Genomic DNA, 26,998 nt, shown 5'->3' on the forward strand with positions numbered 1-26,998 from the left:
GAGTGGTGAAAATCACTAAGGACCTGTGGCAGACACCTTCCCCACTGCCCCACATCTCCAAGCGGGCAGAGCGAAAATCCTACGTCCCCGCTAGGGTATGAGTATCTTTATACCACCCCTGCCCCAAGCTCACTGGTTGTGTCGGCAGCCAATGAGCACAACAGACAGGGCAAACCGGGATCGATGCCTAAGAACCAGGCGGCAAAATTTATTCTACATCCAGCCTCCAGCTGAGAGTGGCTAACCATCAGGCCTTGCTTGGCCACTATGATTTTAACATCTGGCAGTCCATGGCCAAATTCTGATTAGCTGCCAGAGGAACCTAGGAAGGAATTCCTGGCTATCCTCAGTAAGGGCAGGGTCGTGGCCAGGGCAGCCCTCCAAGTGGCCTCAGGTGTGGCAGACTCTGTGGCCCAAACTATGGCCTCGGACATTTCGAGGAGGCAGGCGTCCTGGTTGCAGTCGTTGGGCCTTTCAATGGAGGTTCAACAGTCCATCCAGGACCTCCCATTCGATGGTCTGGCACTGTTCTCCAAGCAAACAGACAATAAATTGCACGGCCTATAAGACTCGAGGGCTACCTTGCAAACCCTGAGCCTGTACACACTGGGGCCGGCAAGGAAGTAGTTTAAGCTGCAACAAACCCATAGGTTTGGGAGCCAGTCTTGGTCAGAACCCTTCTGTAAGAAGGGAAAGGGCTATAAGTGCCAGCAAGGCCACCAGCCAGCATCCTCTGCTCACTAGAGCTCTACCTGTAACCAGCTGGGTGGTAAGCAGGCATTTTGAGGGTGTGCTCGAGTATGACCTTCCAGCCTGTGTCCTGGATCCTGCTCCCTTGTTATTTTCCAACTACCTGTCCCCCTTCCTCCCTGCCTGGGCCTCTATAACATCAGACCAGTGGGTCCTCAGCATAGTAGCGGGGGATATACCCTCCATTTTATTTCTATCCCCTCCTCAAAACCCCTTCTTCCCCCCCGCCCCCCCCGTCCCTCTTCAGGGACTCTTTTCAGAGGCATCTGCTCGCTCAGGAGGTGCAAGGCTTTCTGCAGGTGAGAGCTGTGGAGGAAGTCCCATTGCATTTAAGGGGCAAAGGGTTTTACTTTCTCTGTTTTTTAATCCCAAAGGCCAAAGGGGGTCTACAACCCATCCTCAACCTGTGGAATCTCAACAAGTATTTCAAGAAGTTGAAGTTTTGCATGGTCTCCCTGGCCTCCATCATTCCTTCCCTGGATCTGGGAGACTGGTACTCTGCCCTCGATTTGAAAGCCACTTACTTTTACATATCAATATTCCATAGTCACAGACCATTCCTATGCTTCATAGTTGGGACTGTCCACTACCAATATGCAGTGCTCCCTTTTGGCCTAGCAACAGCACCAAGAGTGTTTACGAAATACATGTCGCTGGTTGCGGCCTACCTCAGGCATGAGGGTATCCAGATTTACCTGTGCCTTGATGACTGGCTCATCAAGGACCGGTCCAGGTCCAGCACAGCGTCAATATGCTGCAAGCCACTTGTTGAACTCTGGGCCTGCTGATAAACGAACAAAAATCAACATTAATCCCAGCCCAACAGATAGAGTTTATTGGGGCGGTACTTGACTCTACCTGAGCCAGAGCATTTCTACCAGAGGCCAGGTTCAGGGCAACGTCACATCTAATTGCCAGCGTCCGCACACATCCGCTCACCACAGTCCAGGTCTTTCTCAGACTATTGGGTCACGTGGCAGCATGCACGTATGTTGTCTGCCATTCGAGACTCAGGCTGCATCCCCTTTGAATGTGTCTAGCAGCAGTCTGCTCCCCAGCCCAAGGTCATCATGGTCCCTCCGAGGGTAATTACCTCTCTGCAGTGATGGACCAACCCGAAGTTGGTGTTAGAAGGAGTGCTGTTCGAGAGTCCATGTCCCACGGTCTCCCTGTTATCGGATGCATCTGACCTCGGTTGGGGAGCACATCTCAGTATGCTGCGGACTCAAGGGACATGGTCTTGAGCGGAGCTCACATTACACATAAATATCAGGAAGCTTATGGCCATCCGACTAGCTTGTGATGTCTTCCTTCCACAGCTGTCCGGAGTTGACCTGTTCGCCACTAGACAGAACAGAAAGTGTCATCAGTTCTGCTCTTTCCAAGACTTCGGCAGAAGCTCCCTTTCCAATGCTTTTCTCCTGTCATGGTCGGGAGACCTGATGTATGTCTTCCTGCCAATTCCGCTTATCAGCAAAGTCCTCTCAAAAATCAAGAGTGACAAGGCGCGAGTCATTATGATCACCCCAGTGTGGCCTTGCCAGCATTGGTTCTGAACGCTCATGGAACTGGCTGGGGTAGCTCCATGGCTACTGCTCAGCCGCCACGACCTACTCTTGCAGGATCATGGTCGGCTCCTGCACCCTAATCTTACCTCTCTCCACCTCACAGCTTGGATGCTGAGTCCGGAGGAACAGGCCTGCTCTAGTCAGGTATAGCAGATTCTCCTGGAAAGCAGAAAGCCTTCCACCAGAGTGACCTACCTGGCAAAGTGGAAGCGTTTCTCCTGCTGGGCGTCGGAGCACATCATCTCCCCAACCCAGTTGTCTTTGCAATCAATCCTGGGTTACCTGCTTCACTTAAAGCACCAGGGCCTTGCCTTCTTATCGATCAAAGTGCACCTAGCAGCCATATCAGCCTTCCATCCTTGCGTCCAGGGTAAATCGGTATTTTCGCATGAGATGTCGATCAGGTTCCTGAAGGGCCTTGAATGGCTCTTTCCGCCGATCCAGAACCCGGTCCCCGAATGGGACCTCAACCTAGTCCTTTCCAGGCTCAGAGGTTCCCCCTTTGAGCCCATGGCATCTTGTTCCCTTTCCCATCTGTTGTGGAAGGTTGCATTCCTTGTAGCGATTACCTCAGCGAGGCATGTATCCGAGATCAAAGCCCTTCGGAGCCACTGTATACGGTATTCTACAAAGACAGGGTCCAGCTGCAGCCCCATCTGGCTTTCCTGCCTTAGTGGTGTCTCATTTCTACAGCGACCAGGATCTCTTCCTCCCCGGTGTTCTGTCCAAAGCCTCACTCGACCAATGGGGAGAGGTGGCTGCACACTCTGGCTGTCCTATCTGGAATGCACCAATCCCTTCCGCGTATCGGCCCAGCTCTTTATCTCGGCAGCTGACAGGATGAAGGGCCTTCCGGTGTCCTCTCAGACGATTTCAAATTGGATCACTGCCTGCATCCGTACTTGTTGTGACTTGGTGCAGGCTGTGCCTCCACCGATAGTGAAGGCTCTCTCAACTAGGGCTCAGGTGTCTTCGTCTGCCTTCCTGGCGTGTGACCCTATCCAGGACATCGGCAGAGCCGCAACGTGGTCTTCAGTACACACGTTCACGACACATTATGCCACCACTCAGCAGGCCAGAGATGACGATGGCTTCGGCAGAGCTATGTTGCAATCGACACATCCATGAACTCCTACCCACCTCCGGTGGTACTGCTTGGGAGTCGCCTACAATGGAATGGAAATGAGCAAGCACTTGAAGAAGAAGAAGAAAAGACAATTACTTTTTTTTTTTTTTAAACTGTTGTTCTTCGAGATGTGATGCTCATGTCCATTCCATGACCTGCCTTCCTTCCCCACTGTCGGAGTTTCCAGCAAGAAGGAGCTGAGAGTGGGGGGAACCGGCGGCGCCCCATATATCAGTGCATACATGCGCCGCTCAAGAGGGCGCCAGAGCCAGTCACCTACTGATACCACTGAGGGAAAAACTTCCGGCACTGGTGCATGTGGCGAGCACACACCTACAATGGAATGGACATGAACAACACATCTCGAAGAACAACAGTTACAAAAAGGTAACTGTCTTTTTTCCTGCTTAGAAAATGTTTGTTCATGTTGCTAAAGCCTCTACTCTAGCATGGATGAAGTGTGCTTATTCCCGGCATTTATCACCTATTTTGGGTGACAGTGTAGTTATTTTGCTAACAGGCTAACTTTCCAAGTGTAACTGGTTGGTTTGAGAATTCCTTGGCATAGTTTTCCCCAAACTTCTGAAATCTGAGCTCCCCTTCAGGAAATGAAACCTTTTATGTCTCCCTTACAACCCAGTGATGTGGTGTTAAAGCCCTACCCATCTTAATTTATGTATTTTATGCTTATAAAAATGATTCAGGAAACATACTACTAGTCAAAGCACAATTGCCAAGGAAGAACTCCTTGTGTAAATGTTGTATCCTTATAGTATCAAAGAATAAGATTTATAATAATTTGGGTCCCAGAAAACATTTGGGAATAGTAAAATTGCCATTATGAGACAGCCTTTTCATAAAAATGGCTACCAGAGCCTATTGTAGCTGTAAGAACTTGACAGTATCATCTTTGGCAGTATGTTTAATCTTGTATTCCTAGGTTGACAACCTCCTCTTTGTAGTCATGCACTCTGCCCATCTTGTGAGTCAGAGAAAAGCTTTCCAACAGTCTATTGAAGGGCTCGTATCTTTACATCATGAACAGACATCCAGCCAGCCACTCATTGCCAAAGCATTGCAGCAGCTAAAGGTAAGCAGCCTTCTAATTTATTTCTAGGAGGGTCGTTTATTGTTTTATCATCTGAATCTCATTCACTGGTATAAATTAAAACACAAATGGCTCAAAAGCTGTTGACGTGATTTGACTCCAGTACTCTGGATTTGTACTTTGTACAAGTTGTTGTAGGTCATGTTTTCTGTCCAGTCTCCATTGCGCTCACACAAATCACTTGTGAATGCAACTTTTGAGCAATATTGTGTGCATGTACAAGTCATGGAATCTACACACAAAAAATAGGAAGCCAGTCTGTACTACAGTAGACACACGAACCAAGGCAAAACAAAAAGTTTCATATAAAGGAGTCACAGAGTTGAAATGAAGTAGATTCTCTAGTTCTTGCAAACTTCCTGTGTTCAAAATGTCAGAAAAACCAAACTTCATTTATTATATATAATATAACTTTATAGATGATGAAAAATAAGGAGAATTTTCAAAACTGTGAACAGCAAACATTAAAATGTTTTTATGTGACATGAAAGTGGGTAGGCCTACAAAACCACAGAACCACCAGAAACTAGGATTTACTAATTGAAGGTGTCATGGCTGTCCCCAGATTTCCCACTGAAGTCAGTGGCACCCGTGCCCACACACCCACGGATAGAATTTGACTCTGTTATGTTTTCTATAGATAGTAACAGTAGTGTTTTTTCTAACTCAGCCAGCTCTTACTGTGAAATGTAGTTTCTGAGAATGTGGCATTTATTAATTAGCCACTTATTTATTTATTTCCCAGAAAACTATAGATTTTGGTCAGAATTTGATAAAATAGCACTGTAGCCAAGAAACAGTATTTTAAGCAACTGGTTTGGTTTGTATAAATCTGCATGAGTTTTTTGGAATTATTGACTATATGAATAAAGTGCATCACCTGCTAAGTCACATAATTGTAATTCATGGTTGTCTTAAAACATCTATGGGTGTACTCTCTTATAAAATCATCCTCTTATTACTGTGCCTTCATCTTCACCCAGGCATTTGTTTTATCCACTCTTTGACTGTGTCTGCTTACAATGCTTAGCATAACGGGACCCCAACTGCTTTGGGATTTTGGCACTACTGTTCTACAAATAATATTAATTCAGCGTGTCTCTTCAACTGAAGCTGACTTTTTTTGTTCTTCAGAGCGATGCATTACAGCTATGCAATAAGATAAGCTGTGCCATTGATAGAGTTGATCGCATGTTCACTTCTGAATTTGATGCTGAGGTTGATGAGTCTGAATCCGCCACTTTGCAGCAATACTACCGAGAAGCCATGATTCAGAGTTACAATTTTGGGTTTGAGGTAAGTGAGCAAAAGGGAATGCATTTTTTGTGGTAAAATAATGTTTTTAGCATATTTTTTTTTTGGGGGGGGGAACTGATAAAATTCAACTCTTTCACTTACAAAAATTAGTGAATTATGCTTTTGAGTGAATTCTGTTAATTCTTATAAGAGTATATTGTGGTGCTGTGCAAATCTTTTCATGGTGTGAAAATTAAAACTTTAGACTACATAAGAGAGAGAGCAGATCTGTTGAATCTGCCAAACTCTCAAACTCATTAAAACTCTTATTTTGGCAAGGCATTCCTAGTTGGCAGTCTGAATTTAAAGTTTAGTCTTTTCAGGCTTTGTCTGTTGACAGATTTTTACAGGAGGTTAGAAATATTCTGATGTGAGCTGTGTCACTTGATCTTTCTATGCCTCATTTTTTCTTTCTAGGCCCATACAAGCTACTATGTAAGTGCAAAATATTTTAATTTTTAAATGTTGAGCCCTTATTCTAAGGTTCTCTTTAAGCCCTTTGTCAGTGGATGCAGCTCATCAATGCCTGCCTTAGTGTGCCAACCAGGAAATGTCAGCTTCAGGCCACTTCTGATACATCTTCACTTGTTTGATTCCTTTGAACCCTTTATAGATACACCTTTGAGACAGTACACACTTCACTATGTACACAGTCCTTGTAAGAATGGTCTTCTAAAACAGACTGTTTCTATTGAATCTTTTAGTGCACATATCTACTACATATCCAAATACTTTATTCTTTCCATGTACTACTTAAATTAAATTTGCCTGTAAGGTATGAGTATTACTCAATGCTAGTTTGAGACTTGATCTATATGATAGCAGAGCTGCGTATTGTTCCTGTCTAGACAATATAATTCTTACTAGGTATGCATATTGTTTAAAAGTAGTGCATGCACACACATAGTATGCCACATGGCTGAAATGCTACCATTTTGTCTTGGTTCTTTTGCACTAAATGTCTTGTATTTGGGGCTTTCCCTCAAAGACATTGTTAAATAAATAATCATGCAAATTGTATGGATAGAATTAATTATATGAGTGTGAGATGTGATCGTGCTTTCTTGTAATGTTTTATTAGTGAGCAGATATTTCAGTAGATATTATATATAATGGTTTTATTTTAATTTTAATACTTGAAGGATAATTTTTAATATGTTATAGTACCATAAAGAAGTTGTTCGCCTGATGTCTGGAGAATTCAGGCAGAAAATTGGAGATAAGTATATCAACTTTGCCAGAAAATGGATGAATTATGTACTAACAAAATGTGAGAGCGGTCGAGGCACTAGACCCAGGTAATGGCTAACTGGGCACCGTATGACAATATGATGTGTTGCTCTTTTCTTAAATATTATGCGGGATATTTCTGCATTGATCAATGAATAATGGCTACGTCCCATCGTGAAATTTTCCATAGTAAAAGTACAAAGCACTACCCAAACTGCTTAATGAGTTTTTCTTTCCAGACTCCTTCCCCTGAGTGTTAGCTGTCACAGAAGAGGGAGAGAAGAGATACCTGAGATAACTAGGGCCCAAACCATTCAAAGCTTTCAAATTAAGGGCCAACACCTTGATGAAAAATTACTATTTGGTCCGGAATCAGTAAAGATGGCAGAGCATTAGTGCAACATGCATTCTTCGGGGTGTCCTGTTTAGAAAAGTGGTGGTGTTGCGTGGTGAATTACTGTGTGTGCAGCATCGGATGACTTTTTCCTCCAGTAAGAGTTCTTTGTATTAATCCACCTGAAAGTGACAAAAGTGTGGCTCACAAGTGACTAGGTCTTCTTCTAACAGGAAAGGTTGGGCAGTCTTCTAACTAGATTAAAATGATAGAAAGCATTTTGCCATTGTTTGATATTCAGGAACAACAAGAAATCTACCAAGACCTTGGGACTACATGCTATTTTGAGCATTGGATGACAGGTGTCTTTGAATGAGGGTGTGGTCATAGTTCTTCGAGCGATTTCACATGTCCATTCCACTTCAGGTGTGTGCATGCCCAGTGTACCAAAGTTGGAGATTTTTCCCTTAATGGCACCTGTCAGGGCGGCACACGCATGCGTGCGCCCTTTGTGGCTTTGTACTGCTGTGTGATGTATTTCCCTTTATGCCACCCCTCTGCCATTTGTTCCACCCTTGCGCCCTCTCAGTTCCTTCTTACTTCCCATGTTGGTAGTCTGAGTGTGTTGACTTGCTTTGCAAGTGTTTTCCCCATCAGGGAATTTGTTCTTTTGTATATAATTAGTGTACTCATCTATAGTTAGTTAGCTAAATATTTAAAGTAAATTTTATTTGTTATTTTACTTAATTTGAATAGAACATTTGGGAATCAACACACTAAGTACTAACTCCCAGTACAAGGGCATATCTCAGACTCTCGACTTTAAGGCTTACACCAGCTGCAATAAATTTATGCTGGTGAGTGACCCTCATTCCAGGAGTCTAAAGTGCCTCAGGGATGATCACATCAGGAACCGTTGTCAGATCTTCAGGGACTTCAAATCCTGGACTAGAAAGGATAGGGAGGTGAGACTGTGTAACCTTTTCATGGAGTCTACCTTGCATCCATCATCTGAACCTTCCCCCTTAGGATAGGTGCACTTCTTCCATCAGAAGTGCTCCTCCAGACATAGCATAGTCTTGGGACTGTTCCCCTTCCCCGATGCCCAGGAAGGAGCATAAAAAACATGCCTCAAAAGTATGCCCGGTTCCTCCACAAAATCGAGGTCTTTGGTACCGTCTGCCAGCAAGCAAGCTGGACGGTAAGGTAGAGAGTCCTCCCATGATTGACAGGTCCCACTACCGACTTCGTCTTGTCCAGGGTTGTTGACTCCATCACCAGTGCTGTTGAGACTGACTCCTACAGTGGTATCACCCCTTCAACGCAACAGTCTTGGTGGGAACCTCGTGGTAATGACAACACTGAAGGCTTATGCTGTGGCATGAGATCTGCTATGCCTCTTGGTACTGGGTGCTCCAGCAGTACAGGAGACAAGTCATCCGGTACTGATATATCTTCAGTCTTTGTTGGCGTTACCTGCTAGTAAGGTCCAACCCTCGGTACCGGCGTAGCTGACTTTAGACAGTCCAGTGCCGCCTTGCCTGGTGCCATCTAGAGGCAAGCCAAGTATGCTGTCCCTGGTACCAACATCTTTGGATACACACCAGTCTTCAGCACTGCCTAATACCACGTCTCCCTAGTCGGGTGACTCGGGTTCTTCTTCAGAGTCTGCTGTCGGCTCCTGTGCCCCTCACTCTTGGAATAGAAGGTGTCATTCACCTTCATCGAGAAGATTGTGCCCCTGGTATCTGACAGGTGCCGCAGTGGTCCAGGGACATGGATCCTTTAGCTGATAGAGGTTAGGCTCCAATACTCTACCATGGCTGTATTGGAACCCATGGGATTTCTCCACCACCAAAAGATCATCCCCAGTTCCTCTGCTCTCCAGATCTCTGAGCAAATGATGGGATGGCTCACATGAGGCGTCTCAGGAAGTTACCCTGGTATCCACGCCAGTACTGAGGAACAACCTTCCATGCCACAACTTACACCTGGGGAGGTACAAGAGAACAGCTGAACCTTCTTTACACTTGTCCTCTTCTTCATCTGATGAGGTGGTGTTGTCTGGATTGTCCTCCATTCTTCAGGATGACTGCAGGGCCTACTAAGAGCTCGTAAAGAGAGTTGCTTCCTCTCTAGATATCTGGGCTGAGGTAGTGCAACAGAGTTCCAATAGACTGGTGGACGTACTGGGGTCAGAGCCTTCCTGTCTTCCTCTACCTATAAATGAAGCCATACTAGAATCTACAAGATTGCTATGGCAAACACCCTCTCTCTGTCACTGACAGTCAAGAGAACTGAATGATGGTATTATGTCCCTTCTCACGGCTCTGAACATTTCTACACTCATCTCTCACCAGGTTCTTTGGTTGTCTTGTAAGTAAATGAAAGAGTGCGTCAGGGATGGCCATCATCTACCCCAAAGGATAAAGAAGCAAAAAGGCTCAACTTTTTCAGTAGAAAGATTTATTTCTTTGCTGGCCTGCAGTTTTGTATCTCTAAAGAGCAAGTCTTGCTGGCAAGTTATGATTACTATCTCTGGGATAATGTTCTCATGGACAAGTAAACAGAGGATGCTAGATAAGATTTCCTGGCTGTCTTGGATGAGTGTAAACTCCTAGCTAGGACTTCTCGCCAAACCACGTAAGATGGGGCAGATTTGGCAACCAGAACTATTGCATCTGCAATAATGATGCTCAGGTGTTCATGGCATCAATCCTCTGGTCTTCCACAGGAGGTCCAACAGACTATACAGGATCTTCTTTGTGAGGGTCCCACCATATTCTCGCAGCAGACTGAGGAGAAGCTTCACAGTCTCAAAGACTCCAGGACTACATTGAAATCATTGGGGATTTACACTCTATTCCCTATAAAGAACCAATTTCTCTCTGTCGAACCAGCAATACCCACCTTTCCTGCCTACACAAGCTTGACCACTCCAGGAACAAAGGGGAAAAGCTACAGGATGAGACCTCCACTTCCTCACTTTGTCTTCGTCCAGTCCTTCTAGAGAACCCAGAAAGACCAAACAATGTGTTTGACTACCTTGTTGAGGGCAAAATATCAGTGTGTCTTGGGCTACTTTCTCCTACCCCTGCTTTTTCCAACAGCTTATCCCACTTTCAGTGTGCTTTGGGTCTATATTACCACAGACCAGTGGGTTCTAAGCACAGTGGAACGGGGATACACCCTTCAGATTTTCAGTCCTTCCCTGTCCCTCTTCAGAGACCTCCTCTGAGAGGTCCATTCTCTCCTCCATTTGGGAGCCATGGAGGAAAAGGGTTTTATTCCATTTACTTCCTGATCTCAAAGCAAAAGGAGATCAGACCTATCTAAGACTTGTGAAATCTGAACAAATACCTAAGAAAAATAAGGCTTCACATTGCCACCCCAGCTTCCATTATCCCCTCCCTTGATCCTGGCAACTGGTACACTGCCATGGACTTGGACACACATTTCCATGTGGCTATTGATCAAAGCCACAGACTATTCCTAAGATTTCTGGTCAACAATACCCATTGTCAGTTTACAGTCCTGCACTTCAGCCTCTCTGTGGTCCTGTGAATATTTACAAAATGCATGGTAGTGGTGGCTGCATTCCTAAGAAAAGCAGAAGTGCAAGTGTTTTCCTACCTTGACGATTGGCTGGTACAGTTTCAGTCCAAGAACCAGGTGGAATTCAGTATGCAGAACTCAGTGTTTTGAGGTCTATTGATCAACAAGGGCTAGTCAGTCTTCAATTCAGAGGACAGTGTTTATAGGGGCACTCTTGGTTTCTACAGTAGTCAGGGCTTTCCAGCTTAAGCCAGATTCCAGGCAATGTTAACGATTTCCACAGATCTGAAAGTCCATCCAGCCACAGCTGAAAGGAACTGCCTCAGACTTCTGGAAATGTCGCCTCATGCATATACATGCTCTCTCATGCCAAACTTTGTCTCAGAAGGTTGCAAGCCTGGTTAAAGTCAGTGTACTAACTGGCTCATAATCCATTGGATGTGTTGATTTGTGTGCCTGCAGATGTGCTAGTATTCTTGGACTGATGAATGGATGCAACCCAATGTGTGTATGGGAATTTTCTTTGCCCCTCTTCTACCCACACTGACTCTGGTTACAAATGCTTCTTTTTTAGGGTGGGGAGCACACCTAGGCACTCAGCATCTGTGGTCACAACAGCATTTAGCTTTTCACAAACATGCAAGAGTTGAGGGCTAATCATCTGGCTTTTTGGACTTTTCTCCTTAACATCAAAGGAACAACACTGCAACAGTGTTAAGTGAACAGACAGGAAGGGGCCAGGTCAGACAGTCTCTGTCATGAAGCATTACAGGTTTGGGAGTTTTGTATCATCAATGTAATTCACCTCAAAGCACCCCATCTTCTTAAGGTTCACAACAGTTTGGCAGATTGCCTGAGCAGATCTTTCAGCAAAGATCACAAATGGTCTCTCAGGCCAGGTCTGGACAAGTTATATGCCCAGATTGCAGTTCCTATCTCTCCCTGGGACTTGAATCTCATGCTAAGAAGGTTGATGGGTCCGCCCTTTTAACCGATGGCTTACCTGCTTGTTACTCTGGCTATATATGAAATTTGCATTTTTGGCACGAAGAGTGGCAGAATTATGAACATTGGTAGCTGACCCTCCCTACACCATCTTCTATAAGAACAAAGCAAACTTATGTCTGCATCCAAAAATTTTGACTTAAGTAGTATCAGAATTCCACCTCAATCAAGCAGTATCCTTACCAACTTTCCTAAGCCCCATTCTCCTATGGATGAAAAAAGACTCCGTACCTGGAAGTTAGAAGGGTGTTAGTGTTTTACTTGGACAGAATTAGGTCATTTAGGTCTTCCTCCCAGATGTGACGGTTGCAGAGAGGATGAAAGGCCTTCCAGTCTTGCTCCAGAAAATCTCATCCTGGATTTCTGAGTAGTCTGTCAGTCACTGTTCAGGTAAACTCTGAAACCCACCTCCAGATTGAACTTCTTGTGAGTTACCTGAAGTGGCATGGACATGTGCAATGACTCGAAGAAGGAAAAAAATGGTTACTTACCTGTTCTGTAATTGTTGTTCTTTGAGATGTGTTACACACATCTGTCCAGCCCTGCCCTTTATACCACTGGGCAGCAATATGAGGCAGAAGAGTTTGCATGTGCTGCCCTGACAGATACCGCCAAGGGAAGAATCTGACTGGTGCACTGGACACGCACACCTCTGAAGTGAAATGTATGTGTGCAACACATCTCAAAGAATAACCGTTACAGAACAAGTAACCATTTTTTCCTGTAGCTACTCAAAGTGCTCTTTTCTTCCTGCCAACTTCACCTCCTTCCCAGATTTAGCTTAAGCCAGCTTTCTTTCATCCATATTCCAGTTTTATGCAGATATTTGGATTGTTAAGCAGCAGGTTTGTCTGCTCTGAGTGTGAAAGATTTAGGGTTGGGTGTTTTCAGCATATTGTTGGCAGCATTGCCCATGATATGTCTCAATCTCCCCATATGCTCTTACAAAATGTTCAGTAAGAGGGGTGACGAGATTGAACCATGTAGAACACCACACCTCAAAGCTCTTGAGGAGGAAGACAAATCCTCACTACCCATCACCCCACTCCCAGACTGATCAGGTGAATTGGCAAAGCCGACCTAGCATAACTGCACCCTCACTTGGCTTCCATAGGTGGTACAGCAGTATTTTGTGATGGTTGATGTCAAAAACCTCTATAGGATTCAGTCACTTCAGAACGAATGTCTCATGCAGTTTACGGCTAGAAAGAGATCATCCACAATCGGAATAGGTATATAATATTAATACTGGTCAGATTCTGCTTAACTCTACGTGCTAGTACCATGTCTTTGATTTTGCCCAGAAAGTTGTTGTTAGTGACTCCTTATTAAAGTAGTTGCCAAGATCTTATGTTGTGGGCTGGGCACTTTAAAACATATTTTGGGGAATTTATATGTATTTCCTAAAACATTAGTGGGCTGAGGTGTATAACCAGGCCTGAAGAAGGTAGCTTACTATCTTTATTTGGTGACATCCATATTAAAAGTCTAGAACTCAGAATTTCATGTCCATTTATCACCTGGCTAAAGATTAACCCCTTGCAAAAGCCAGATACTTCACTCTGTACATAAATCCGAACTGTTATACAGAACTTTTGTTAATATATGCAAGTAAACAGCAGTCATTGGGTATGTCTGCACTGCAAAAATAAATAGACAATATCGCAACAGTGAGCCACAGAGCCTGGGTCTGTTGACTTTGACTTCCGCTCTGGGATCAAAATAGCAGCGTAGACATTTGTGCTTGGGCAAGAGCCTGTGATCTGAGATACGCCCCTGCCCTGCAGGGTTTGAGATCCTGGGCTCCAGCCCGAATCTGAACATCTGTGCTGCTGTCCTGTAGTGAGAGTCCTGCAAGGCCACATCAGTTGATCTGGGCTCTGAGACTTGCTGCCAACGGTCTTTTTTTTTTGCAGTGTAGGCATACCCATAACCATGTATATTAAGATAAGTCACTAGAACTCATGTGACAGTTATGTAATTGTTTTTGGCTAATGAACAATTCTCTTCTGCTTGACAGGTGGGCAACACAAGGTTTTGATTTTCTTCAAGCCATTGAGCCAGCCTTTATTTCAGCTCTGCCTGAAGAGGATTTCTTGGTATGGAATTAATTGTTCTCACATTGCAGCCCAACCTACTTTCAGTTCATTTTCAGTCAATAAAATCTATTATCTGTCTGTTATCAGGGATGTTTTCTGTGCTCTTAAATCTGATTAATTATTGTTCTGAGACTGTTCTATATAAATCTAAATGCTGGTTACTCTGATTTAGCTTGCAAAATTCTGAATAGTGCATGCTAATGACATCAGTATACAAAAAAAAAATGAAATTGTCATGTCAGGTTTCTGCAGTACTGAAGCCTTTTTATATAGTAACTACATTCACAACTTGGGATACTTGGCAGCAGTTTGATGAGCTATTAATTTACATTCAGCCTAATATTGCTTTCTATTGGATGCTCTGAAATGTATCCTTAACCCTAGTTCATATATGGAGCAAACACAAAACATTGCAATCTAACTGTATTTCTTTAGAGCTAAATCATACTAACATACAAGATTTAAAATTTGAATCTTGCCTTGTTACTGTTAAATTATATGGTAGAGCATAGTTTGTGTTTGGTTGTGGGGGGCAGGGGTTGTTTTGTTTCTATGAAACAATCCTGGAAGCTTTAGTTCTGTAATGTGGTATGTTATAGCTCTGCAGTGGAAGTGAAAGTACAGCCCCCACAAAAGTAACAGAACACAGAGAATAATATTGATGGCGATTGATTGTGTTCACTTTTATTTAGAATCAGCTTTCCTTTGGAATTTTGACAGATATTTCCCCCAGTTAATTTTTTGTCTCTCAAGTAGTGTGTCTGCATTTATTTAAAGAAAAGGACAGGTTACTAAAAGTAATGTGACCAGAAGCCTGTCCCACAGTCACTACATCATTATCTCTGCAGCATTTTTCAGCTCTACTGTTTCAGGAGGCAAAAGAGCATTGATCCCCAGTGGTAACACACTGTAGCTGAGCCACTGTTAATTAGGAAGCAGATCATTATGAACAAATTAAAGATCCATTATGAAATACTAGGATACAGTAACCTTATTAAATAAATACTGAAACTATAGCATTCATCCTTTTCCTTAACATTATCTTTAAAACTAAACTGGCTTTTAGCACAAAAATCCTGAAGTGGACTATTTTCCAATGTTTGTATTGCTGGGAAACATAGTGCTTTTAAAAAATTCCAGTTCTCTTTTTAAATATAATCTTGATAAGCTTGAGCATTGTGTCTGATGTGTCACACAAAATGTAAAGTTCTAGCTTTAAAAACTAGCCCCAGCCTGTTATTTTTTCGCCAACTTTGTTGCAGTTTCTAAAGTATCTATAACAGTTTGATGGATAGTACAAGTATTTTTTTTTTTTTTTTTAAATAATCTAGTTGTACTGGCACCTTCTGATGTGATCTCTTCAGTTCTCTAGCTCAGGAGAATCTTGCTGTGTCAGTATTTGGATCAGAGACTTTGAGAAAACAAATATAAAGTGGTTTTGGTGCTTTACAATCATAGTATTCTTTCCTGTGAATGTGTATGGAACCAACACCTCAGCTAGTCTTAAGAGGAGCATTGTATAGTGTGGGGAGCTATTTATATGATAAAACCTAAACTCGAGGTTCTGACCACTTGTGGTTGTTGAAAGATAACTTGGCACTTTTGCAAAAAGTGGGATTTGCAATGGCAACTGCACACAAACATCAAGAGAATACCCTAGTAATATTCAGGATAGCTGAGCTAAATTCAGACCTGGTGTAAATAGAAAAAGACTGAGTTGAAGTCAGTGGAAGTTGTGCCATCTTACACCTGGTTTCAATTTAATAGATTTTTACAGTCAGATGAGATCATTATGCTCAAGACTTATCTCCTGTATAACACAGGCCATAGAACTTCACAGAGAAATCCCTGTGGCAACCCCAAACTCTGTTTTGAGCGCTCTATCTATCTATCTATCTATCTATTAGAAATACAGTTATCTTGATTTAAAGATTTAAAGTCTTCAAGTGATGGAGAATCTATCACATTCCTTGATATTTTCTTCCAATGGTTAATTACCCTCACTGTTAAAATACATCACTTTATTGGGGTCTCAATTTGTCTAGTTTCAGTTTCCATTATTATGCCTTTGAATTACTGGAGGAATTTTAGCAAGGTGGAATAATGTTTGTCTATACTTATGACCCTCACATCAGTTGTAACTGAGCACATTAAAAACATTAATAAATGTATCCCCAGAAAATACCTGTAAGATAGGGAAGCATTAGTACACCTGTTTTACAGATGAGGAAACTGAAATATAGAAAGATTAAGTAATTTGTCCAAGTTGTCTCACACACTGTGTAGCACCCCAGTTCAGTGCCTTAACCCCACAAGACCACCCTTTCTTGAGAGAATTGCTGATGTTGTGGGTGGACAGAAGAGGGGTCTCCTCTTATGCTAACAAAAGCAATTTTTCTGGGTCAGTGTTGAGCACTACATCTCAGAGTGAACAGTATCTTTGAATGTTGTCAGCCAGGTCTAATACTTAACTTTGAGACATAGAACACTTTTTGTTTGTTTGTTTGTTTTTAAGATAATGAAAATAAGGCAGTTTATTCAGTAAACATGATACTTAGTTTTATGGTCTTTGTCAATGCTTGCATATAACTCCTACTAGCATTATAATGTAGAGGGGCTTTTTTATTATAACAGCCATGTGAGTCCCAGGATATTAGAAGAGAGACGGTGGGTGAGGTAATATCCTTTATTGAACCAACGTTTGTAGTTGAGAGAGACAAGCTTTTGAACTTACATAGAGCTCTTCTTCAGGTCTGGTCAGGTTTCCCAGATCTGAAGAAGAGCACTGTATAAGTTGGCAAGCTTGTCTCTCTCACCAATAGAAGTTGGTACTATAAAAGATATTACCTCACCCAGCTTCTTTTTATCACTGTTCGGTCTTTTTAACTACTTAATTGTGGCAAGTCCATTGCTGGATAGGAGTGTCTAGCAATGAAATCCTAACTTTTGGCTCCAGAGATTTATCTTAATGGAATAGATAGAAGCAGTAGTATCGCACGTGACAGATTATGCATGTATTAGTACATTTTAAGCAATAACACCCTGCCTTTGTGGACTTCACGCCAGGATAATTGACTGTTAGAGAAATCATGTTGCAGTCATTGTCTAAGCTACCTCATACATTTACAAATATATTTCAGTTAGCATACATAACTATATAGGTCTTAGCTGTTGTGAAGAAATGTATTTTGGGGATTTGGGATTTTTATGTCTGAAGACAAATTTAAAGGCTTGATCAAAATTGGAAAAACTAGTAAGCCAAATTTTCTCCAAATCTAGATAAATGATTTTTTTGGCAATTATCTTGTGTAGTGTACAATATCAAAACTTGTTTTTTTGTTTCCCTCTCCTAGAGTTTACAAGCTCTGATGAATGAATGCATCGGCCATGTAATTGGAAAACCTCACAGTCCTGTTACAGGTTTGTACATTGGTAAGACAGCAGTTCCTGGCATTACTTCTGGAACCTAGCTACTGTAGTTTGTATAAATAAATTTGAAAAATAACAATTTGATTGCAAGTTCATTTTAAAACATTAAATTTAATCATAAAAAGGTACTTTTAAAGCTTTTCCTGGTTGTTCTCATATGAACATTACTGCCTGAGTCATCATTAAACTGTGGAAGAGTTAACACAAGTAATGTGTAACATGACAACAGTCCATATTTTCAGGTAGTGGGTTTTGGTTTTTTTTGTTTTTTTAAGTAAATCACTCAGGTGATTGCTCTGACTAAGGGCAAGTTTACACTACAAAATTAAGTTGACCTAAGTTATGTTGATGTACAGCCACTGCAGTAATAAATCGCTTTTGCATGTCCATGCTACACTCCTTGTGTTGGCAGTGTGCGTCCTAGCCAGGAGCGGTGCACCGATTTAACTGTCAGTGTGGGGCATTGTGGGACGGCTTCTGAAAGGCAGCAACAGTCGATGTAAACAGTGCAGTGTCTACTCTGATACTCCATCAACCGAAGTGCTACGCCTCTCATGGAAGTAGAGTTCTTAAGTCGGTGTAGTGGGGGAGTTACATTGGTGGGAACTACATTTTAGTGAAGACACTTACAGAGTTAGGTCGATGTAAGCTGTCTGTAGTGTAGACCAAGGCTAATTAATGTCCTTAAATGGCTCCCAATAGAGTCCCGTCAAGTCTTCAGAAGAAAATATTATGGCTGTGAGGAGTTATAGCTTTGGGGAAAATCAGGGCTCTATAAAGGCCTCTACCGTAGTTGATCCCATTGCAGGTAAGAATAGAAGAGTGAAAGGGTGGCTACAGCAGAATTTCAGATTCAAGTCACAGGCAAATGTTCGTAAGAGCAAGCTAGTTATTCTAATATAGTATATTATCCAGTTGGAGGCTTGTCTGCAATGGCAAGTCACTGCATGGAGAGTCAGGGTCTGAATCTACAGAGCAGTTGTTTGCCATGCAGTAATGTCTTGTGTGGATACTGCTAATATGCACTAAAAGCCAAGCCATATTCCAGGACTTTTAGTGCACTGTAGCAGTGTCCACAAGTGACGTTACCGTGTGGCAAGCTGGTACACTGCAGATTCATATCCTGGATTGCCACACAGTAACTTGCCATGTAGACAAGCTCGAGTGATTTGGTGTGTTCTGTGGAGCAGTTTCTTTGCAATGCATTTTTGACTTGTTTATTTTTATATTTCACTGAAGCTTTGTAGACACAAGTGGTAATGCAGATATTAAAATTCTTTGAAAAGAAGCTTTAAAATGTTCCTTCTTGTTTGATCCAGTTAACACAAAACAAAAATTTTACTAGATCTAAAATGAGCTACTTCTCATGTGGGCTCATAACCTTCATTGAAGTATTAAATATGGCATTGTATCCTTGTTTACAAATTTACTTCTTGTTACTTAAAGTTACTATTTTCATTCCCAACTAGATATATATTTCCATGTAGTGAGTGTCATAAAATTATGCCAATTTATTTTTTAAAAGACAAATTTTAATATTACATTAGTTTGCATTGAACGTCTATTGGTTGTAAATATTTTCATAAATAAGATTATCTAATGACTAATGAATGAGTCTTACTGCATTTATTTTGGTTTAGTATTAAAAATGATTTCTATTTATTTGTTAAAATAATTGTATTCAAACGTGATTCTGGATAAAGAGTATACTGCAATACGTTTGTAATTACTATCTACAAGGGGAAATAGGTTGGAAACCATTTGAAAGAGCCAAAGTTAAATGTTAATCTGTATAAAATGTTGATACTGTAGCTGCAGGCTATTGTGAATATCTTTATTAATTGTATGGCCTAAGAAAATGCAGTGTGATTCTTTGTAAAATATAGATTAGAAGAAGAATTGCCAAATTTGTAATTCAGTGCATCTAAAATTATCAGCTATATTATTGACTCAGAACTTTAAATTGAATTAAGCAAATGTTAATTGCAGAGTTTTTCTTTGATGTTGCTATTCAGTAGTATTGCTACAACAATAGAGATGTGACATTCTGTTAGGCTTTAAATGCAACCAAACTGCCTTGCCAACAGAGTATTTCTGATTGTACCTGGAACTCTTGTAAATCTTCTTGTGATTTGTCAAGGTTAAAAATAGCCTTTGTTAAAAAGGTAAACCTCTGTGTTGTGGTATTTCATGCATGAGGAATATTAACTTTTTTTTCACACATATGTTTCTATCTTATGTCCTTGTAGGAGACTTCTGTGCTGATGTCTGGTGCAGTACTTCCAGTATCTTTGTTAGATTCGGGAAGATATAACTTCCAAAATCATTTTGGCTGCTTACTGCCCACACTGCAATTATTGTTTCATTTTAGCACCATTGTTGCGGTTAAGAATGCTATCTAGTAATTTCTCTCATTTCCCGCCTCCTTGCCAGTGCAATTAGTCATTGCTAGACATTCATAACTCTCATTTTTCCTGAAGTTGCATACTGGTTCCTCATGTTTTCACATAGTCTTGACACACTTCACATGTGTTAAGGCACAACATGGAGTGGGGGGCACCTGCTGGTTTCGAAAGCATAAGCAGCTCTTCCACACCATGATGAATGAGGGCAAATGGGTTTAGATGGCAGGGGGAATGAAAGGTTCAGAGGAAAACAGGAGAAGGAAGAAGCGTGGGTATTATGAAAAGTACAAAGAAGTGGCATTGGAAAGAGAGAAAGTAACAGGGTTAAGCTGAAGATATCACACAGGGAGGGAGGGAAGCAAGAGAGAGAGCTCAGTGGTTTGAGCATTGGCCTGCTAAACCCAGGGTTGTGAGTTCAATCCTTGAGGGGGCCATTTAGGGATCTGGGGCAAAAAAATTGGTCCTGCTAGTGAGGGCAGGGGACTGGACTTGATGACCTTTCAAGGTCCCTTCCAGTTCTAGGAGATAGGTATATCTCCATATATAAGTACAACTGGAGGAAAAAGCATTATCCCTTTGAGTTGTTTTAAGTTCCGTGAATTTAATATCAAAATAGAACACTTATCTGCAAGTAACAAAAAAAGATAAAAAAACTTTATTACAAGTATCTATGTTCAACTGACTGTGGCTGTAAACGGGGTACAAGGTTCAGTGTGTGTGTGTGTGTGTGTGTGTGTGTGTAAGTCTTTGCAGTATTGGGATAAAACACTGTGTTTAATGTACAGAAAGGTACATAGTGATATACCGATATCTAACTTCTTTAAAAAGGAAGTGTCCAACTTTCTGGTCAGTTGCACAGCATTAATTATTCATTTTGGTTGCTGGGAGGTATGTTTTTTTATTATGGCAGGGTAGCTGACTCCTGTTGTGATCACATATCAAATGCATAGTTTGAAAGAGTAATGAGCAGTGTCCTTCTTGAGTCTAGAGCTAGGGTTCATTTTATTATACATCACACCAACAATTTGGGTTGTAAATTTACAAGCTACTTTTCTGTCCACATAACCCTTATCCCACTCTATGCTTTCTTTAGAATGGAGTTGTTAATGTACAATAAATACTATTTAGAATAACTCAGTGAAGTGTTCTGTGCTCTTCGTATAAGCCCTTAGATTCACAGTGAAACTAGTTCAGAGATGAGACTAATGTTCATTTTGGTTAAAACAATGGTTTTACCATGCATATGAGTCCAAATACTGAAACACTTGCAAATGCTGCTTCAGCCATGACTTGGCTGACAACTTTTAGTACTGATAATACTATTTTATTTAGCTTACTGCATATATGCATGGCATTTGACCAGCATGCTTTGCTTTTTATAGTTGTCTAGAAAATTAATATATCTGATACCAAGAGCATCTTATAAAGCAATAGTGTTGGCATTATTCAGTTTTTAACATTTTGTTTATTATTTACTGCATAAAAAAGGTAATAAATTAACCCTTTCTTGTGAAGTTGAAAAAATGAAAATACAGTTACTGTATTTTCATTAGATGCGCATCCTGTTACAGCTATTTTTTATAGAAACCTGATGCTGAAAGTTACCAGTATGATTAGTATTATCTTTATAAGTGATTTATTTTAAATGAGTTTTTTGGGGTTTGTGTATACAAAATGAATAAAATATTTTGAGGTAAATAGAAGCTGAATTTATATTATATAATTGCTTAATTTGTGGAGGGAATCTTTAACAAAATCACATAACATCATTATTTTTAAAATTTTTCATAACAGGTGTTTTTCCTGACATTATAATAATATTTATGTGTTGACTTTTACCATTTGCAGCTATTCATCGAAACAGTCCTCGTCCTGTGAAGGTACCTCGATGCCACAGTGATCCACCAAATCCTCACCTTATCATCCCAACTCCTGAAGGGTTCAGGTATTCAGCACTTGTCCAGATTCTTAAACATCAGCTTTCTTCCCTTTCACTGAAAGTTTGATGTTACTGAAGCTGTTCGTTTAACTCAGTGAACTGAATATTGTTTCTCTAAAATATTTGTTCTGATAAAGCCAATACTTCTGTTTTTGCAAGAGGAAAATCAAGGAGATTCTTAAAAAAAGAATTAAAGAAATCTGTATTTTAAAGGCATGATTTGGAGATGATGCATTTTCTTATTTGTTTAATGCTTTGATTGCTGCATGCTTTCCAACTTTAAAGTCATTCTTTGTTTTCTTCTTTACAAAATTGCTTTGGGAAAAGAATATTTTATAATGAGATTCAGTATTTTAAATACTGGTAGTTAACTAGCTTTTTCCCTTCCCCTGAGTGAGTGAGCATGTAATGCCTCAGACTTTGCTTCTGTAGTTTAGTTTACATGAGATTTTCAAAGATAACATCCTTGAATATGGTGGCATTTCTGTATCTTAGTGTTAAATAATTTTCAAACTATATTCACATAATTGTTTCCCATTAAAAGTTTTGGTCTAGAAATAGGACTAAAAGCTAAAAGCTTCCAAACTAATTTTGCCATACAACCTTCCACATAAACAAAATAAAGGGCTATATTTTCAAAGGGGCTGTAGCTCAGCCTCAGAATATGGATTCAAAATTTTTCAAAACCAGGTATTCACACACACAAATTGGGAGCTATTCTAGAGGTAACTGTTGAAGCGTTGGTCTCTTAACACTCTTAACATGTTAGGTGATTGTTTGCCCATTGACCACTCTGCTTCTAAAACTTTGGGGACTTTTTTTTTTTTTTTTTTTTGGTAAAATAAATTAACTTTTTCCCCACATGAATAAACTTTAAAAATTGACACTGTTTTTGATTGTTTCGCTATCTTATTTTTAAATTAAATTTTCAACTCCATCCACTTTTTCAACTGTTTCCTGAAGTCTTTCTTCTCATCGCAGCACGCGGAGTGTCCCTTGTGATGTACGGAACCATTGCAGCGCTGCTGTCAGTCGCCCCGCTCCCATCAGTAGCGACTCAGCTCAACCAAAACCTGTCAGCAGTGCAAATGATACCAGGTAGTTCCACTCCGCAATGCAGAAGTCTCATTTCTGTTTACATCACCCATGCAAATTGCTCCCATTAAATACATTCCATTAGATAATTTAAACAATGAAATTCCATCCCGTCATGTGCTCTGTTCCAGTGGCTTCTTCATCTGTGTTCGACTTCTGTGAAATTATTATACTATACAAGTGCATGTTTATAAGTCTGCACTGAGCTAAAACAAGATGGTAATTTGAACATACAGTTTTGACCTTACATATTGGTCAAAAGACTATACATTAATTCATGCAGTAAAAATACGCATGCAGTTAACATATACCATTCAGTTCCTCAGTAGATTAGCTTTGATAGGTTTATTAGTAATTGGTAAATGTTCCCTGCACATGTATTTCTCAAGGAGGTTTTAATATGCAAATTAATCAGTTTCTTGTTTACAATTAAATTGTAAGAATTTTTAATATAATACAAAATTGGGGGGAAATGATTTTTAGTGATGAAAAATACTTGTGAAAATTTCCTGGTGGCAAATATAGAGTACTACAAATAAGTTTTGTGGGTGGATTTCTACCTGTGGTTTCTTATACCCATGCAGAATAAGAACATGACCAAAGATGACTTCCATGTTTCAGAGCAGTACCATTTTCAAAGAACATCAGTAAATTGCTGCACAAATCTATTCCAGTATCTTCAATGTTGCAAGCCTGATAATGGGGTGTCACATTTTTCTTTGTCCCCTCACATCTGGCCACTGCCAAATGCTGTTGGTTCCTCCACAGTTTCTAACTCTGCTTTTTCCTCTGCATCCTGACCACAAAAATCCTTGTTGATGTCTTGGTAATCTCTTGCCTCATCTACTGCAATCTTATCTTTTCTGGCCTCTCCTTACTCCCTGCAGTCCATCCAAATAGTTGCTAAAGTCATCCTCCTCTCCTATGATTGCTGTCACTTGCTTCTCCTTGCCTTCTGCATCAAGTTCAAACTCCTTGTTCTCATGTTCAAGTGTCATCCTACTCCCCCTCTCCATACCTTCCATTCAAGCCTTCCTTATATCCTTTCGACCCCTCTCTCCTCCGCTCTTTCCCCTCGTATATTTCTCCCGTGTCCATGTTCAAGCTTCTTTCTCCTTGCTTCCTGTGCCTGGTGTAATCACATACTTACTTTGTGCTAACTAACCACACCTTATCCCCACAAAAAACCTGCACTGCTTTGAGTTTAGACCAGCTGTATTACATCATAGTTGTGTTTGTGACAGATATAGCAATTTCCTGCAATATCCTGAACAAACCTTGTTGAACTAAGGTTAAGTAACTTAGAAGTCAATTTTATTAAAAATACAAATGTTTGTGTTACTGTGGGATTGTATGTAACGTCCCTAGGGAGGAGACATGACTAATATAAACCTGAGAAGTGTCATGAGCTTCACAGGACTGTTTGAAACATGTGCCAGACAAGAATGAGCTTCTAAAGTTAAGCAGGTTTCCCAGGAAATCTCTAGTGGGAGGTGAATGCAAATATAACTCTTCCAGTTTTGCAAGAACTTAGCCTTTTGAAGCTTCACCCAGTGGGAAGGGACCTTTATCTGCTGATAACCTGTTACATGAGGATAAGATCACAGGCCCAAAGGAGTGACTTACAGATTCATGGGTGTTCTTATTCTGAGCTAAGGTGGTTATGAACATCGCAGAAAAACCCCTGGCAAGTGAAGGCTTGTTCACCTGCCAGAGCCCTTGTTGGAGTTGGGGTGATCTCTGGTAAATTTATTAGAATGCGTGTAGGTTTTTGTTATGTTTTCTCTGTAATGCTTTCACTTTAAGAATAAATGTTCTTGCTTAGAAAAAGCTGTGTGGTAGTTTGTAACTGTGGGTAATTATGCTATTGATAGCCTCTGAAGAGAAAGCAAGTGAGCTTGCTTAGGCAGTCTGACTTGATGGGGAATTCACAGTGAAGGCAGGGAACTATGTGGCCTGGAAAACACTCCAGTCAGGAGGGGGAGAGAGACGGTCTCCACCCAAGAAATGTAACAGCTGGGGAGCTAGATGCCTGAAAGTGGTTCCCTTGCTGAATTACAAAAGGGGAATACAAGCCTGGTACCCCGGAACTATGACAGTGTTATCTAATTCAGGTTGCAGGCCCCTTTTGGCTGAGACTACATCTTCCTCCACAACTCTGAGCACTGACAATACTCAGCAAATAATCTTGGGAGTACCAATATCATTAGTGTTCTACTGTTGCCACCTTCCTTATAGTTCAGACATAAAAAAAAATTAGGAAAGGGAACAGTCTGTCAGTGGAACTTTCATATAAGGGCTGTAACTAACTTCCTGTGTGAGTTGAGTGGGAAAGAAATGAACTTCAGTTTTAATTGTTCAGCAATTTTGTTAACTTACATTTTTGTGGTACTAAAATATTCATCACGGTCATCCTTTGAAATAACATCTGTTAAAAGCATGAGCCACACTTTTAATTACAGTAGCTAGTAATGGTGCAGAGTTATGATTGAGTTCATAAGTGAATAGCAGTTATTGTTTAAGACCTCTTAGTATTTTGACATTAAGAGGATTTATGCAGTTTGAGTAGTATAATTAACAATATTCTAACAGTGACTGTATCTGGAGTCTCAAGATTTCTAAATACCTCATGGGTCTTACTTTTTATTTGTATGGTCATAGTGCCAAGAGCTCTGTTGTGCTAGTCGTCATACACACCTGGGTCATGCTCTGAAGAGGTTACAAACTCATTTGAAATAAAATGCAACAAGCAAATGTAGCAAATATTAAGAAGCGAAGGGGAGGGAGAAAGAACAGGACAACAGTAATAAGATTGCATGGTTACTTAGATGAACTATGCACGCAACTTAATTAGTCTGAACTATTTTAAAGTTTGTTATTTTTAATAAATAATATCTGCTATCTTCAACTGCTACTCAACCAACCATCCTGGTTAGCTCATTTGTTGTAGATGGCACAGAAGAAGCAGGTTTAGAGATATTTGAAGCGGAATGGATTGTGGCCTTACAGATAATTTCAGGGGGAGTGTCTCAGGCATTGGGTGGCAGTTCTTTTGACATAAAGCTCTAACTAGCATATCTCGAAAGTGTCTTGTCACTTCACATTCTGTGATTTTTATGCTAAAAGTTTTGATTTGCATCCCAAAATGGTCTCTGCATATAGAAGCTGGCTGTACAGTACACTGTGTGTTCATTAAAAGAACAGTCCTGGTCTTTGGAAGAATACTTCTGGATGCTATTTGTGTGTTTATCAAACATTCTCTGTACTTCCATTTTAAGACCGTCATTACAGAAGACCCAGTAGTAGTGATCAGCAGTGCCAAGCACTTTACAGATCCTTTTCATGGTTTACAGACAGAATAAATAACGCATAGAAGCTCTAGCAGTTTCAGAAATCAAGAGAGCTGTGGTTGAGTAGTATTTGTGGTTTCTAAAAAACACATATAGAATCGGTCCATTATTTAAATATTCCTCTTGTGTTACAGACCACATAAAACAGGTTCCCTCTACTCTGCCCCCATCTCCTTCTGTCCTGCCCCCTTCATATTTCCCCTGGAGCATGTGGGTTACTTGAAGTGTTGGCTGAGCAGCTGCCTTTTGAACAGGAGCAACTGAGGGATACGATTATAATTTTTGACTATCTTATGCTTTGGTGTGATGTTATATTATTGAATGTAACTGGGACAGACTTGTAATTCATGTGTGATGGTGCACCCATGTACTGTGGTATCTGTAACAGTTACCGTGTGTGTTTCTTATTTTCATTTTTGAAAAAAACTGATTGAAAACAAAAGAATTACACAACAAAATGTTTGTCAACCTACAAAAGAATCGAATGATCAACAATAGTTGATGGAAGGAAAAAGAAATAAGAAATATACATTTCAAAGAACTGGGACTTCACTTCTTAAAAGCATCCACATATATATTTTGGCCAATAATATTAGAACATTGGAATGGTTGCAGTGTTGTACAGAAATCTATGTATTCTGTTCATTAAAGAAATAATTTCCTAGAAGTTTGCATGCTGTTCTTGGAGCCATCTACCTTACAACTCTTT

The 26,998-nt window shown here is 40.7% G+C and overlaps 1 protein-coding gene across 23 annotated transcripts in view; it reads left to right on the forward strand.

The window, feature by feature from the left end:
• Positions 1–26,998, forward strand: part of MAP3K4 (mitogen-activated protein kinase kinase kinase 4) — a 135,810-nt gene that overhangs the window by 82,829 nt on the left and 25,983 nt on the right. For 14 of the 23 annotated variants that reach the window (XR_010600131.1, XR_010600127.1, XR_010600132.1 and 11 more), the window contains 7 exons: positions 4,385–4,534; positions 5,687–5,848; positions 7,013–7,146; positions 13,993–14,071; positions 17,425–17,503; positions 21,754–21,850; positions 22,826–22,942. Coding sequence is in view for 14 of the 23 variants with exons in the window: in XM_024101657.3 (XP_023957425.2) it covers positions 4,385–4,534; positions 5,687–5,848; positions 7,013–7,146; positions 13,993–14,071; positions 17,425–17,503; positions 21,754–21,850; positions 22,826–22,942 (818 nt within the window). In the remaining 9 variants the exon portion in view is untranslated. The remainder of the gene's footprint in view (positions 1–4,384; positions 4,535–5,686; positions 5,849–7,012; positions 7,147–13,992; positions 14,072–17,424; positions 17,504–21,753; positions 21,851–22,825; positions 22,943–26,998) is intronic. The other 9 variants (XR_010600128.1, XR_010600133.1, XM_065590377.1 and 6 more) reach the window with 3 other exon arrangements.

Source organism: Chrysemys picta, chromosome 3 (genome assembly GCF_011386835.1).
Source record: "Chrysemys picta bellii isolate R12L10 chromosome 3, ASM1138683v2, whole genome shotgun sequence".
Lineage (NCBI taxonomy): Eukaryota > Metazoa > Chordata > Testudines > Emydidae > Chrysemys > Chrysemys picta.